Source organism: Cupressus sempervirens, chromosome 9 (assembly GCF_028749045.1).
Source record: "Cupressus sempervirens isolate cs-2001-9-10 chromosome 9, ASM2874904v1, whole genome shotgun sequence".
Lineage (NCBI taxonomy): Eukaryota > Viridiplantae > Streptophyta > Pinopsida > Cupressales > Cupressaceae > Cupressus > Cupressus sempervirens.
In genome coordinates, this window is record NC_143126.1 from 493,431,643 (window position 1) to 493,448,584 (window position 16,942).

A 16,942-nucleotide genomic window follows, 5' to 3' on the forward strand; every position below is an offset into this window, starting at 1 on the left:
TTCTCAAAGAGATGTATTATGATAAGCATTATGATTTAGGGAACAACGAAATATTATGTGATGATTTCTTAAATTACTTGAAGAAGTAGATAATGTAATAGGCTTCTTTCTATTCGTGTAGTTACAAAAATCACAACTAAATAAATTGTTCAACTCTCAAATGTTATGCAATGATTTCTTACATTGCTTGAACAAGTAGATATTAACACCAAGGCTTCTTTTAATTCATGTACTTGCAAAAACTACCTATAAATAAATTGTTTGTAATGTTTGTCGCACCAAATTAATGTAAATGTAGTTTTATATTCTTATTCATTTATTTTTTTCTATTTGTATTACTCAATCAATTAAAAAGTAACTGTGTCTCTCATAAGTCAGCATCTATTCTACAAATACAAACACATATTGAAACAAATAGATGAATTACTTAGTCATGAATTATATAGAAGTATATATTTAATCATATTTTTATCAACCATATTAAAATATACTTTGGCTTTTTATATTATATTTTGTCAATATCAGCTATGGGACGTCCAAAATGAAATTTTGAATCAGAAGACCAACGTAAGCTATATATAAGAGAATACCAAAGGGAGTATCGTAGAAACTATCATAGACAAAGAAGAGAACAACAAACAGGCTCTTAGATAGAAGAGCAAAAAAGAAAGCCCAATCAAGTTGATAGAGAACAATATGCTAAAAAAAAAATCCATGTGTAAATCATTTTGAAGTTCATAATAGTGAAGATACAAGTCTACAGAGAAATGATCATCAAATGACACCTGCACAAATCTCTAATTGTCAAGGTAAAGAAAGACAAGAGGATCATGCCAAAACAAATGAGACTGCCCATCCTCACTTTAATGGAACTATTCAGTTCAATGATGAACATGAAAATTCAATCTCAATAGATCGTGTTACAGAAACATGTCAACGGGGAAATTCATTACAAATGAATTTAGGTGTTCAGCGTAGAGACCACAATGTACACAATTGTAACAATTCAGTTCAATTTGATTTGAAAAGATTCCAAATGCAATTTAGATCTCAACTGGATAGTTTTAGAAACCCAAAGATGTGTTATGTCTGTCAAGAATTGTATATCGGAATCAAAGTATCCCGAAGTTCTGAAGGTCCTATATGCAACAAATGTAAACAAGAAAGAGGAATTCATAGATTCTCATGTTCAAACAATATGGATCCTGGGCCACAAGCAAAGATTTTATCAAAATTGACACAAGTAGAGGAAACGTTGATTGTGTATATGAGCAATGTTAGTATGCTAATAGAAACCAAATTTAAATAAAGCTTCTACAAACTAAACAAAATTCATAAACTTCAAAATAGACTAAGATGAGCTCTCAATTAAGAATATGAGCCATTAATGGGCTCTCTCAATGAGAAGCTCTCTTGTTGAGTAGCTTTGTCTAAATAGATAGGATGTATGCTAAAGCTTTATGCTTCAAAAAGGGCTTCAAATGGAGTTGGAATTTGGGTGCGAGTGTATGGTTTTGATGTAAAATGGCATTATGACTTTACTTCATGGATTGTGTTATTTTGCAAAGGGGAAGGATCCAATTTATAGGCAAGAGGCTTGAGGGATTGAGGGCTAAGATGCATGGATGGGAAAAAGCTCATGGAGGGCTCAGATTGCATGAGAGGAGAGCACATGGATTGTGCTTCCTTACAGCCAATCAAGGAGTGACACATGTCACATGGTGAGAGGATGGAGGAAAGGGGAAGGATGAGTCAACAAAGGAGGCTCAAGGGATAAAATCTTCATAAAGACCCTCATAATGACTTGTAAGAGTAATAAAAGGGCTTGGAAGAGTCATTTATGGCCTAGTGGGCTTCATAAAGTTTTATGGTTGAGATATTTTGAGGGAGATGAGAACAATTTCGACTTGGGCTTGATTAGGAGGATTTTAAGCTTGCTTAGGCTTGTGCAAATGATTAGAGGATGGATTAGGATGGTTTAGGATTAGCTTAGGGATAGGCAAGTGGATGACATTTAATGAGGGTGGGTGAAGGAGGAGATATTTGTTAACTTTGGCTTGGGTTAGTAAGTCTTAACCCATGTTTAGGGAATGTGACAAGGTTAGGAGGGGATTAGGATTAGGTTTAAAGACATCTTCTAGAAGAGTCTAGACTTTGGATGAGGATAAAGACTTTCTAGAATAGTCTAGAACTTCCTAGGATGAGGATGAAGACTTTCTAGAAGAGTCTAGAACTTCTTAGGATGAGGATAAATTAGATTTTTAGGAAATAAATAAAGTTTTATTTATTTCAAGGGTTTGGGTTGAGGAGATATTTATTAAAACTTTTTTAATAAACACGAGGATTAATATTTAATCTTAATTAAATATTTTGAGTTGGGATTAGGGGTAGGAAATGATGGGATTAGCCTTTAATCAAAATTAAAGAAGGATTAGAAGATTTTGGAAGAGGTTAGTGGTCTTTAAGGAAATTGGCTAAGTTTTGGGCAAAAAATAAATTTTTTATTTATTTTGGGTTTTTTGGTCAATTTATTAATTAAATAATTAATAAATAAGGAAATAATGTTTAAATAATATTTAAACATTTTTGGGAGGGATTCCTTAATTAAATATTTTTAATTAAGATAAAGGGATTTAATGGCATAAAAATAAATAAATAAATTAAATAATTAAATAATTAATAAATGATGATGTCATCAGAACTTTTTCAGAAAATAAAAATACTTTATTTTCTAAAGGTTTTTAGGTGTCTACAGATTGCACATGTAAGCCCAATACTGCAATTGACCCATGCAACAGGTGGTCAATATAAATACAAAGGTCACACCATAAGTTTTTCTTAGAATGTACAACAGGTTTCAAAAATATTGCCACACACAATACAAAATTTGCCCATTATTATTGTTAGAAGAAGGAATCAGCATGGCACAGATTATAATTTCACTATCAATAGAGATCGTGTTTACAAAGCACTGAAATACAAAATAGAGCATGACAAATTTTATTCATATGTTATTATTGATGATAATGCTCTCAATGACCTACCAAGGAATACAGATGACAATGTATTTAGTAGATTAACTACAATACAAATGGAATTTGACTCAGATACCAATGAATTCACATATGTTGGCCCTTTATTAGAGATTGATGAAGGTAATACAATAGAGAAAACTACATCAATGGCTTCAAAACCACCAAATGCCCAAAGAGAAATGGAATTAATTCAAATGTGGGTTAATAACCCTGATGCAAAACCAACAGAATTGATTGATTGGCCTGGTATTGGTGTTTTTCCTATCAATGAGTATGTAACATTAAGTTTACTAGACATGGCATTTCTTGCACTATTCCCTAATGGAAGATGTGATTGGTTAGAACCATGAATGAGGCATGTGCATCTACATGAATTTGTCAAGCATTTATTATGGTATAGGGACCATAGGTTTGGCAAACATCCATGATTTAGATATTTTATGACGAACATGATAATGAGACACCGAGCACATAATTCATCTGCAGTGTTTGTGAAAAGAAATATCCAAGACATGCCCATTACTATCAATGAGCTACGTGAGCATATGAAACTAATGCCACAGTCTCATTTAGCTAATAGGTTGATGTGGTTTGGAACAACGTTAAGGGGAACATGGTCATACTGGACTAAATGTCGTGCATAATTGATAGACATGCTTCACCAAATTGGCACTCCAACAATATTTTTCACCTTAAGTGTAGCAAATATGCAATGTCCTGATCTACATGCTCTCATGCCTGGAACATGCCCAACCAATATGTGAGAAGCTCAAAATTGGAGAAAACAAAATGTTATCAACTATCCTCATATAGTTGCACATTACATGCATTTAAGACATATAGTATTCAGAAAAGAAATTCTAGAAAATGGAATGGATGTCAAAGATTTTTGGTGTAGGTATGAATGGCAACATAGAGGTTCTCCACATGTGCATGGATTTTTATGGATAAATGGTGCTCCCAATATGGACATTATTGATTGGTCAAATGAGGAGGAACAAGGAACAATTGAGCAATATTTTCATCGCATTATTCATGCATGGAATCCTAGAGAAGATCCACATCAAAGAAATATACAAGTGTTTTCAAATTATTTTTCTATAAAATGTCTTGTTATTATATTACATATTCTTTCAAAACTATATTTATATAATGAACATATGTCAAATATGTTTTTTTTTTGTAGGCATTCCAAAATTTTGGTGAACATCCGTGTCTCAAAAATACAACACAACTTACCAATATGGATATTGACAATGACTATGAACAAATGCTAAAGTGTGTTGAGCGTCACATAGTATGTAGAGAGGGTGCATGTCTACACAAAAAACAAGGAAAGATGGTTTGTAGGTAACTATTATAGTTATTAATATTTTTTATTGTAAAACATATTATTTATTTAATGGAATAATTATTCATTCACCTTCTTATAATGTTTTAAGATATAATGCTCCTTGGCCATTGAATCTTACTGGATCTAATTTATACAAAGACATAGGAACAGGGGAAAAAAAATTGAGCCAGCAAGAAATGATGATAGAGTTAACTCACATAATCATCACATATTGCAATTATGGAGAGCAAATATAGATTGGCAAGCTGTTTATTCTAGACATGAAATCATTAAATACATAGCAAAGTATGCATCAAAAGCTGAGAAGAGCTCTAAAACATACCACCAAATGTTGATGCGTCTTTCAAACATGGAAAACCCTGATGATTTAGCTGCACGTGCATATAGAAGGCTTCTAATAGAAACTGTGATAGAAAGGGACATTGGAGCTCAAGAAACATGTCACATGTTGTTAAAGCTTCCCCTCATGGAGAGTAGTAGAAGATTTGTCAATCTAAATGTCTCACACGAAGTGTTCAAATCTATAACTTTGAATAATGAGGAGAACAATGATGACAATACAAAATGTTTCATTGATGGATATAAAGAAAGACCTCTTTTGTGGAAGGCATTGCACTGATTGATGCAGCAAAATCATGGATATACAATTCTAAAAGAAAAAGAGAAAATAAATGGGAGCCAAGGGAAAAAGCAGCTATAGTTAGAGTTTTTCCAAGATTTACATCCATTCCTTCACGTGCTTCACAAAAATGGGCAGAATTTGTTTTACAGAGTTATTACTATACAAACCATTTCATGACATAGAAGGGGATATTGGTGTGGATACTGACTCCATAATAGAAAAGTGGGAGTCATTCAGTTATAATGCTTGGCATATACAAAGAGAAACAATTAAAGAGGAAAATAAAAATAATAATGGTTCAGATAGTGGAGAATATGAAACTGTTGCAAGTAATACTATAGAGAATGAATGGGAAATCATATCTAGACTTCATAATGGTCAAAATATGCAACTATCAAAAATAGATATGTTGGGAAGAAGAGACATTGATAACAATACAAATTGGTCTATTGAATATCAAGGTGAGGAGTGTACAATGGGAGCTGTCAATTTCATAAAAATTATGAAGGAAAATGGATGTCTCATATATGATGGTATTCCTCAATGCTTTAATTATATGACCCTTAGCAATAAACAACAAAAGGCAATGAACATAGTTATGACGCACTATCGTACCAATGAAGATAGAGGCCCATTGTTCCTGATAGTTCAAGGAACAACAGGAACAAGAAAGTCATATTTGATTGGTGCCATTCGTGAAGCCTTTCAAAATGCATGTTTGTCGGGTCCTTCTCCCCTTCTTTTACTAGCACCAACAAGAGTTGCAACATTTAATATTGGAGCTTTCACTATTCATTCAAAGCTAAGAATACTAGTAAAAGATTTTTCACAACTAGAAGGATCATGTCTTACAAGTTTCCAAGAGGAAATTAAACATATCAAATACATATTGATTGATGAAACGAGCTTCATTGGTCAGACTATGTTGGAAAACATAGATTCAAGATTAAGGCAAGCATTTCCAGAAAGTTTAGACCAAAGCTTTGCAGGGATATTTTTACTGAACTGTTAGTACATGTTATCATATTACGCCATATTTAGTACAATATGTAAATATTAAAGACATTATAAAATCTAAACAACTTATTAGTTTTTTTATTTTAAATTTGTTTAGGTATATCTATGATTTTTGTTGGAGACTTGGGTCAATTGCCTCTGGTGAGTGACATGCCTACATATGATAGCAAAAGACAAGCAAAATTATTGTGGGAGGAATTCAAAACTATTGTAACTTTAGATAATATTTTTAGACAAGAGGGGGAAAACATTGAACAAAAAAGATTCTGTCAACTTCTAACAAATCTTAGAGATGCTGACCCACAAATTGAAGACTGGAAATTACTTATGATGAGAACTCCTATCAATTTAAATGCTACCACAAATGAAGACTTTCAAAATTGTGTCCATTCATTTTTCACAAATGACAAGGTTTATAACCATAACAAAATAATGTTACATTCATTGAAGCATCCTGTTGCACGAAGTCTTGCAACAAAAGTAGGGAGTTTGAATTCAATAGAAGATTATTCAAATGGAGAGCTTGGCCTTTAATTATTAATCAGTAACAATTCAAGAGTGATGTTGACTACAAATCTTTGGGTAGAGGCAGATCTTGTCAATGGAGCATTGGGGTATATTAGAAAGATTATCTATAGGCCACAAAGTAAACCACTAAAGCCACCAACATATGTTTTGGTTGAATTTGATAATTACTCTGGATTACCTTTTCAAGATGATCAACCAAATATAGTCCCAATAATACCAATACAAAGGGGTAGAACTCTTCAACTACCTTTAAGATTGGCGTAGGCATTGACCATTCATAAATCACAATGACTAACTCTCTCAAAAGCTACAATTGATATAGGTCCAAGTGAGAGAACAAGTTTGACATTTGTGGCAATATCTTGTGTGAAGTCTTTACAAAGTCTTAGAATAACACCACCATTCACATATGACCGTTATGAGAAAATGAAAAATGGCATACAACTTTCCAAAAGAAAAGCTGAAGAAAATAGACTCCAATGTTTGGAAGAATATTGAGGTAATCATTTTATTTTCAAAATTGCTTCAATTACAATATATTGTTACATTATGTAATTTCAAAATATAATGACTTTAAAATGGTTGCATCCATATAAACTTGCATGTATATATAAGTACACAAAATTGAAAAATGACAAATTATTTTATCCTATTGATGTTCAAATTTATTATTTTAAATTATATATACTAACATTGATTTGATTTTGTTTGATTCTTGGGTAACACTTTTTCTCTATGGATTTATCAGACAATGAATCTGAAATTGTTGATGCAACTCCAAACATCGCAGCCAACTCTACTCCATTTGATGAAACACCTATTGATAAGTGCACAACATCAATTTTACAGTGTTCCTCTAAAATTCTTCAATATATTGAAAACACTGCATTATCCATTGATTACGTTGAAGAGCTAGAAATAATGAGGATGAAAGATGTTGCACACAAGGTTAAAGAGACATATACAAAGGTTTTTGCCTTCACAAGTTTTATGGAAGAAGTATATCGTGATCACTTGCATAATATAGGTCGTAATACTATTCTAATCATCGAAGAATATGTAATGTATTTGTACCATTACAATGAGGTGCTCTTTATGTAATTTCCACTCTGTTAGCACAAAACTTTTAAATAAGAGTTATTTGAATAGTTTATAAACTCTTCAATTATGATATAAACTACAAAGTTTTACCTATATTTTGTTATTCTCTATAATTTACATGCTACCGGTTGTACAACTTTTTCAACTTTTTTGGATCGAATTATTAGTTTGCCTTAAACAAAAAGCTTTGTGTAATGGTTTAGATTGATGATTATGACTTGTAATAGCACAAACTTTTAAATAACAGCTATTTGAAACATTTATAAATTCCTAAATTGTATCAATACACTACATGATTTGATGTATTCAATTTATTATGGTTTATAATTGATATGATACCAATTATACAACTATTCATAATTTTTTGTATCAAACAATTCATAAAAGAAAAAATGTATTCATATGTATTTCTTTTTACCAATGTCCAAAAAATGACAAAAGATAAATATTGTTTAATATACATTTATATTTTTGATATGTATTTGTATTTAGTAATGACCAAAATATTGTCTTATATATATAAATTATATTTATCATACATGTATATCATGTGCGTGGTTGCTACTAGCTTATTTATATTTATTCAGATAATATCTATATTAAATACGCCGATCGATATATTATTTTATAACATAGGCCATTCGGAAAAAGATATTGATTGGCGTATTTAATATAGATATTATTTGAATAAATATAAATAAGCTAGTAAATAGAAGAAGCAGCATGCTATTTTTGTTTTAAATCGTTAAAAAAAAAAAATTCACTGCCTTCGTTTAGGGTTTCTTATAAACGTCCCAATATATACATGTTTTAAGATTTAGGGTTTTCTTTACACTGGGTTGCAGCGGCGGTTTGGAGCAGCAGCAGGAAGAAGCAAGATGAGTCACAGGAAGTTCGAGCATCCCAGACATGGATCCCTTGGATTCCTTCCTCGCAAGAGAGCTCGTCGTCACAGAGGGAAAGGTAAAAAACACTGAACACCTAAACATATAAATCTGGACCGAAATTCTTTACTTTTTAGAAAATCTTCTCAATCTGTAAATGTCATGAAGATTCAGTATACAGAAATTGGAGTCTAATTCTGATCCGATTTTATTGAATCACAGTGAAGTCTTTCCCAAGGGATGACCCAACAAAGCCCTGCAAGCTGACGGCTTTCATGGGATACAAGGCAGGCATGACCCACATCGTTAGAGAGGTTGAGAAGCCCGGATCCAGTAAGCTCCTTTTCTTTCTCCATTTGTTTTATGCATCTGTTATTTTCTTTTTCTGCTCCTTTTAGTTTATGGTCTATGGAGTCATTTTAGCTCATGGTCCGGTTGTCAACTTGCAGAGCTTCACAAGAAGGAGACTTGTGAGACGGTGACTATTTTGGAGACTCCACCCATGGTTATTGTGGGTTTGGTGGCCTACATCAAAACTCCTCGTGGTCTCCGCACGTTGAACACGGTGTGGGCTCAGCATCTCAGTGAGGAGTTAAGGAGACGCTTTTACAAGAATTGGTATAGGGCCAAGAAGAAGGCCTTCACTAAGTATGCGAAGAAATATGAAAATGAAGATGGAAAGAAAAGCATTGAGTCCGAGCTTGAGAAGATGAAGAAGTATGCCTCTGTTATTAGGGTTTTAGCGCACACTCAGGTAAGAGGATTGCCATTTTTTGGTTTATTGTTCATTTTGGTAAACAGGGAACACATAGTTCAGACCATTGTCTTTTTTCTGTATTGAATTATGCCATTGTTTCAAGATCAACGAACATTGAAATCATTTTATTCTAGTAAGCATTACCATTAATATTTGGGCATAATCAATGTAGAAGGTAAGATATTGCTTTAGGTCTTGGCGTAGCCAGCTTGCCTTTGGAGGCCTTTTTTATATGTATAAAGTTTTGAATCTTTGGAACCTTGATCAAGTTGGAGAGTAAACGGGCTTTAGGATGCAATGCTTGAAACAAATTAAGCATTAGAATGCAATACACTGTTAATTATTAGTGCTCAGGAAAATCCAAAAAATAAGGTTGGACAAAACTATTATATTAAAATTGTTTTTGGATTTAGTTTGTACATTTTATCATTTGATGATTCAGATCAGATTAGTGATCTATTATCAGAAGAATGATGTGCAAAGAATCCTCTCCTCCGACTGCAATCACTAGACTGAGACGCGCAATAATCAAAGCATCTCCCAAAGATTGCAACTAATGAACATAATTATATTTTCATCAAATTTGTTAGTACATTACTACTTATCAGTTTATACAATTCCTCTGTTTTAGATTATGCCTAAATCTCCACTATCTGTCACATATTACTTTCCTCTCTATTTTGGAGACTCCACTATCTCACTTATTCAGATACTCAGCCCACACTTCACCTCCTTTCCTTTTGTTTTGATACCATCTTTATAACACTTTTGATGTCTCTTCATACTCTTCATTGTTCCATCTTCTAGGTTTATGCTTCTTCCAAAACTGCTTTGTTTACAGTTCATAATAAAACAAAAAACTTATACAATTATGTCTCTTTCATTGTTTGTGGCAATCTCTCTCTCTCTCTCTCACACACACACACACACACACACACACACATGTGCATGCGGCTTCTTCCATTTTACCCTATCCTGTGCTGTCCGGTTGAGCAGATTCAAGAAGACATCTTGGATCTGCTCCTTCACCAATCAGACCACGTGGCAAGGGCAGCTGTAATCATGTTCACACTTCATTCCAGAGCTTTCACTTCTTGTACATGCTGCATGGGCATTGAAAACAGAACACAAAAATGTTGTGAATTCTTAGTTTTTATATACTTGCAAATTGCATTTTTTTGAAACATATGTTCCTTTATGTCACAAATACCTTGCTGCTATTTCAATCTCCCATTTTCTGAGGCAGTGTGAATATTTGTGATGATGGTGTAATTTGGCTTTGCACCCACCAATTGCATGCATTCGAGGCTTTTAAGTTTTTAAATTCCTTCAACAATCCCATTTTATACAATTGTAACTGGTTTGAAACACAATACCTTCCTCCAAAGAGTCATGCTGGATGCTGATAAATATTAAAGGTAGAATAGTTTGGTTTTTTACACTTCCCTCTTTGTTTTGCTTAACATTTTTTAAAGCCTAATGAATAAATCCATCTTGTACATAATTGAGACGTCACAATTGATTTGATCGTTCCGAAATAGAGAAAAAAGAAAGCTGAATGATGATCCTTACTCTCCACTGTTGAAACATCCTTTACTGTGGACTCCTGGGATCGTCTTTAAGTGTTGCTGCCTGTATCTATATGCAGTGTTCTAACTGTCTACCCACAGAATGCATATTCAGTCAAACAGTTCACATATAGCATTCTTACAAGTATATGATTGATGGCTCTTCATACACTGAACTCAAATGCTGAAAGTCCCTGAGACCTCTACGTGTCTCTTCAAATAGAGCTTCTACTAAACATACAGAGAATTAAACAAGTAGAGATTAAAAAAATTAAAACAATTGAACCTTTCTTTTTGGTTGGTGCTGATTGCAGATGTGCTCTGGTGCTCCTGCACCAGAAGAGGATAAAATTATGCGTTTTTCCCATTTCAAGTATAGAATGCTTAGAATGCTGTAAAGTAGGTAATATATGAAGGTGAATGGCAATTACTTCAATTGACTTTTACAATTTGTAGTGTTCGACATATTGTCTGTCTTTAGTTTTACGCATCCTTTTTAGCAAATTTTGAACATCTTTTTAACCAGATTGTGGATATGTCTCTTCAATACTACTGAACTTACACAGGGTTTATGGAAAATACACTCCAAGCTTGTTCATGTATTTTAGCATCATTCAATTTTAGAATTAATTATTTCTATGCTCCATGGAGTTTCCGGGACGGGGATGTGTTTCTGGTACGGGGACGTGTCAAAGCCAAAATTTAGGGGATGGGACCTTAGGGAATGACGATTAAAACCATAGGGGATTTTTTTATATAGAGAGACAAAATTCAAGTTAGCATATTATAACATTGATAAATCATTCACCATAGATATTTTAGAAGATCAACACACGGAAAATTATCAAATGATAAATGCTAAGTGCCTCCATTATAACATATCACATACATACAATGGTAAAATCAAAATGCCTAAAGTCTCCAAGTATTATGCATGAAATCAGAATGGAATAAAGAGAAGTGCAACTAAAATAGTAAGTAGTAAATAGAAATACTAAATTCAATCTTTAGTCATTGCTGCTACTGTTGTTGCTCTATGTTTTTTTTTCCCGCTTAGCAAGTATATCATATCTTAAATTGAGTAGAAGAGTTAGTGTTTTAATGGATAAATATGGTTTGTACATTTTTTTTATGCTTTTAAGACAACTATGGACCCACAAAAAGCAAAGTTTACTGTTTTATCTTTACCCGACTAGCTGGAAAAAAGGGGACGGCTAGAAGTTTTGGGGACAGTCGGTACTGCTGCCATCCCCAAGTTTCCTGCCCAATTTTTTTTGATGTTTCGGGGTTGTTTTTGAATTTGGCAAAAAAGGGACAGCTATGGGGATGGCAAAAATCCGTCCCTGCGGCCCCGTTTCGTCCTCAGGACGGGTATGAGCCTAAAAGCATAGGGGACGTGTCCCCGTGGAACACTGATTTTTATCTTTTGTACATGCACTCTTATGTTGTGAAAAGTTCTATATTCAACCAGCTCACTTTACAGATTCATTATTTTTAATTGCTTTCATAAATGTTGTCATAATGGTTACATTTCATATGATTTTTTCAGGTGAAGAAGATGAAAGGCCTGAAGCAGAAGAAGGCTCACCTAATGGAAATTCAAGTGAATGGTGGAACAATTGCGCAAAAAGTAGATTATGGATACAGCTTTTTTGAGAAGCAGGTACCCATAGATGCACTTTTCCAGAAGGATGAAATGATTGATGTGATTGGTGTTACAAAGGGTAAAGGGTATGAAGGTGTGGTAACTAGATGGGGTGTCACAAGATTGCCCCGCAAAACTCATAGAGGTTTGCGAAAGGTGGCTTGTATTGGTGCTTGGCATCCAGCCAGAGTTTCCTTCACAGTTGCCAGGGCTGGTCAAAATGGATATCATCATCGAACTGAAATGAATAAGAAGATCTACAAGATTGGCAAGCGAGATGAAGAATCCCACACTGCAGTTACTGATTTTGACAGGACAGAGAAGGATATCACTCCAATGGGTGGATTTCCTCACTATGGTATTGTGAAGGATGATTACATCATGATTAAAGGATGTTGTGCTGGTCCTAAGAAACGTGTTGTTACTCTGCGCCAGTCACTCTTGAAGCAGACTTCACGTACAGCGTTGGAAGAAATCAAACTGAAATTCATAGACACCTCCTCTAAGTTTGGACATGGAAGGTTCCAGACATCGACAGAGAAAGCTAAGATTTTTGGTAAAGTGAAGGCATAGCATGTAATAATGTAGGTGGTGCCTAGTATTTATGTATGGCTGTAGGTGGTGTTATTTCATTGAAAATGAATTTTGAGCATTCATTTAAGTTGTTTAAGTATCGGTGCGTTTTTCCAGTAAAAATCATTGAGAGTTATTCTCTGAAGATACATTCAAAGTAATTTTTCTCTTTTCAAGGATTATTTATTTCAGAGTAAAATACGCTGGAGTCATTGATCTCTGGAATAAACAGATCTTCTGGTTGGTGCATGTTAAAATTTCATTATAAAAAGTTTTGTGGTTTGCAAATTAGTTGATTGGGCTATTTTGCAATATGTGGAAAAATTAGATATTTTCAACTTCAGAATATCAGGATTTTATTTTCAGTACACATTTTGTGTAATTTGGTTGTAAGGGTACATGCTAAATGTTTATAGCAGTGTAAAAGCTTTATCATTTGTACAGCCATTTGCCTATTGTCACTGTAATCATGATTTAACAGAATAGGGTTTGCTAAGATATTCCTTTCTGTTTAATTGAATATAATGTACCTCTGTTTATTCTTGATTTTGTTTATATTTTCTTTATTAGGGGAGACGAGATTGCCTTTTGGATTGTACAGTTGTAAGAAAGAAATGACCTCTCTCACTACATGTTTAAAATTTTAATTATATCATTTTTCAATTTTCCTGCTTGTTGTCTATGTTGCTTTTGTTATATTCAAATTTAGATCAGTGTGATGTTTTTTCTGTAGGATGTAGTGTGATAAAGTCCGATAACTACAGTAATTGGAATAAATCCCGGAGCACTTCATTGTTTTAATATTTGGACATAAAGATTTTCATTAGAGTAATGTGTCAAAAAATGGATGTATGCACACATGCATCTCTACACAATTCATAAACATGTTATGAGAAAGGCATGGTCATGGACGGAGGGGAGATTGGTTATATTTAGAGAGTCGGGATGCACACATGCATCTCTACACAATTCATAAACATGTTATGAGAAAGGCATGGTCATGGATGGAGGGGGAGATTGGTTATATTTAGAGAGTCGGGGTGGAAGTCTTAACATATTTAGAGAGGGTGGCAGTCTTAACATCAATGTTTTGTTAAGATTGCAAGCCAAATTGACCATATGAATTAGGTTATATTAGCAACTATTGGAAGATATTCACCACTAACAAAATACATTTGCCAATTGTGCCATATGGCGGCTTTGTCCCATGCAGCTGGCATAAAGGTTATTTTCCGACCTCTCTCTCTCTTCCTGCTGGCAAAAGATATATCTCCGAGCTCTTCATAAAATACATTCTCTCCGTTTAGAGTGCATCTTTACTGCTCCTTTTCACACTTTCCCAGCAGCTGATTAAGTAAACCATGGAGCTGCTTTCTAGAATTTGGTGTTGATTAAGTAAACCACTGTAATAATTCAACAGAATTCACACATAATACTAGCCTCACTTGACCAACTTGCATAGAATTTACAAATATGTATTTCTGATGGCCGTGGTATGTGGATATAATTGAAACCACTAAAAATATATACCCTAACATAAAAACAATCCTGTAAATCTGCTGAAATCTGCACTGATCAAAACCATGATATAGACAAGAAAATCGGAGCTTTCAGGGACACAGACAGAAAATTTAAAGCCCCTGGTGCTTCATCCTGTATGTTACCCTGCAAATACCCTCTGCCAGTCCTTTCCATAGTCTTTTACATGTTCTGCAGTATCAGCAATTATCATGCGTGAATAGTCCATGTGCTCAGAACCATGAGGATTCCTACCATTCAAATAATTACAAAACCATGGAATTCTTAAAGAAGTTGCCAGAAAAAAACACCCAAGAAAAAGGCCCTAAAACTGTCACAAAAAGTAGGGCTCCTGCAGAGATCAATATAGGGCTTAAAAGTATATAAACGTGGCCCAAAATCACTGTATCTAGCCCTGTGAAAAGCAACAAAATTTCCCCAAATCTGTAACACCCAAAACATGCGCGGAATTTGGTGCAAATTCATGGGATGCTATTCATGAATCTGTCATAACCTGCAGTTCATGAATCTGTCATATCCTGTAGCCATCTTCAAACACAAAAGAGGTTTCAGTACTCTGCCTTGTAGATCTGGGTTCATTTAATCAAGAATACAAAATTAGAAGTAAAAGATCTTGAGCAGTAGCTACTTCAGTCGAGGCGATAATTTACTAGATTCCTGAAGTCAGATACAGTTTTGGCAGCCCCTTTAGCAGATTATTATTTATAATTGAAGTTTGATTTCCTGCTGCTTAACAGATTATTATTTATTATTGACAATAAAAAATTCCCTGCCAAGCTTGCTACTTCAATCTATTCATATCATTTTTGTAAGCTCTTAAACACAAATTATAGTTGCGAGTTATAATTGTTTTCCATGCTCTATACAAGTCTCTCTACCACTACTTGTTTGCCTCGTTGAAATTGAACGCTGTTTTCATGTTACTGCTTGTCAGTGCGTGATTGTTTTTTATTGCGGTTGAGATGAGCAAATTTTAATATCAAAATTCACCGAAGAACTCAATGATTGATGTTTGACACTCTGCTATGCGTGCAAGGACCCAGATGTAATGTTCTACATTGTTGTTGAGACCTTGGTTTCATTGAGACATTCAACCTGTTGTGATTTGTCGATATTTTCTCTGCACACTGGGTTGCAGATGTGGCGGTTGAACATTGTAATCATTCACTCGATGCTGTATGACAGTTGTGTTTAAATCATTGTGAAGCTAAGCCAAGAATTCTTTACTATAGCCTTCCCACCCTTCGAAATATATGCCGTATCCAAAAGCAAATTTGACCAATCTGTTATTAGAATGGAATGTGAACATGATGGAGACGAAGAGGCAATATGATTCTTTGCAAATTTAGATTTTTGCCCAAACAAATGTGCAAATATTCTCCATTTTCTTTCAAAGTTATAATTTTACAGTTGAAACTGGGAGAACATTTACCTTGTGGTGTGATCTACGCTAATAATGCCAAATTATAACCACATGGATTTCTTATACCCTTGCCAAATCTGATGCTTATTCATTCTCATAATTTTAATTGGTTGAATTCAAAGAATAACTTTAGGTGATCCTTGCAGCAATATGTGACCAAAAGTGAGGCATATAGGCTTTTTTGAGGTGACTTTTAATTGAATGTTATAGGCATCTTGGTTTTATAGCAAACAATTAATGGTTTATATTTACAACCAAACCTTTCTTGTAAGGGGTTAAAAGATTCATCGAGTGAGAGTTCAAGGAATCCTGTCATTTATGATATATAAATATCCATAAATTAAAATTAAGCTATTCTTTTCCTATTTGGATGAAATTTTGAGTTTCTTTTTTTCGATCACTTAATTCAAACTTATGATATGATCATAGTTCTCTGCTCAATTTTGTGTCAGCAGGACTTCGTTATTATCGTATGTATTTAAAGCTTTTTGCCTGAATATTACTTTTTACAATTAGACTAAAAATTGAAGACTTCTAATTGGTCTCTTAGATCAAAGGGGACTATATTCCAAGAGAAACTCTCTTCTATATGCAAAAATAAAATAAAATCTAATGATCTAAAATAGTATTACATTTATAAGAGATGGATAATGTCTTAATTGTTGGAATATAGTGTTTGGATAATTGTTGCTTAGGTTGTCATTTTCTTGTCTTATTGTGTATAGTTTTGTTGTTGAAAGGGAGTATATCAACAGATTACTAATAAATTAGTTAGAGAATACATATGAATAATTTATCGATATTGGCTAGATGGTGTGCATAATCTTCTCAAGGATTACAGGAACAAAAGCAGTTATCAAATAAGTATGATATTATTTTTTATTATGGGAAAAAAA

General features: G+C 33.7%; 1 protein-coding gene across 1 annotated transcript; it reads left to right on the forward strand.

Annotated features, from left to right (window-relative positions):
- The first annotated feature begins 8,488 nt into the window (after nt 1–8,488).
- Nucleotides 8,489–13,375, forward strand: LOC149539488 (large ribosomal subunit protein uL3). Its single transcript, XM_089800723.1, has 4 exons — nt 8,489–8,620; nt 8,764–8,874; nt 8,991–9,295; nt 12,416–13,375. The coding sequence occupies exons 1-4, from the start codon at nt 8,536–8,538 to the stop codon at nt 13,082–13,084; spliced, it is 1,170 nt and encodes a 389-aa protein (XP_089656849.1). The 5' UTR covers nt 8,489–8,535; the 3' UTR covers nt 13,085–13,375.
- The last annotated feature ends 3,567 nt before the right edge of the window (nt 13,376–16,942 follow it).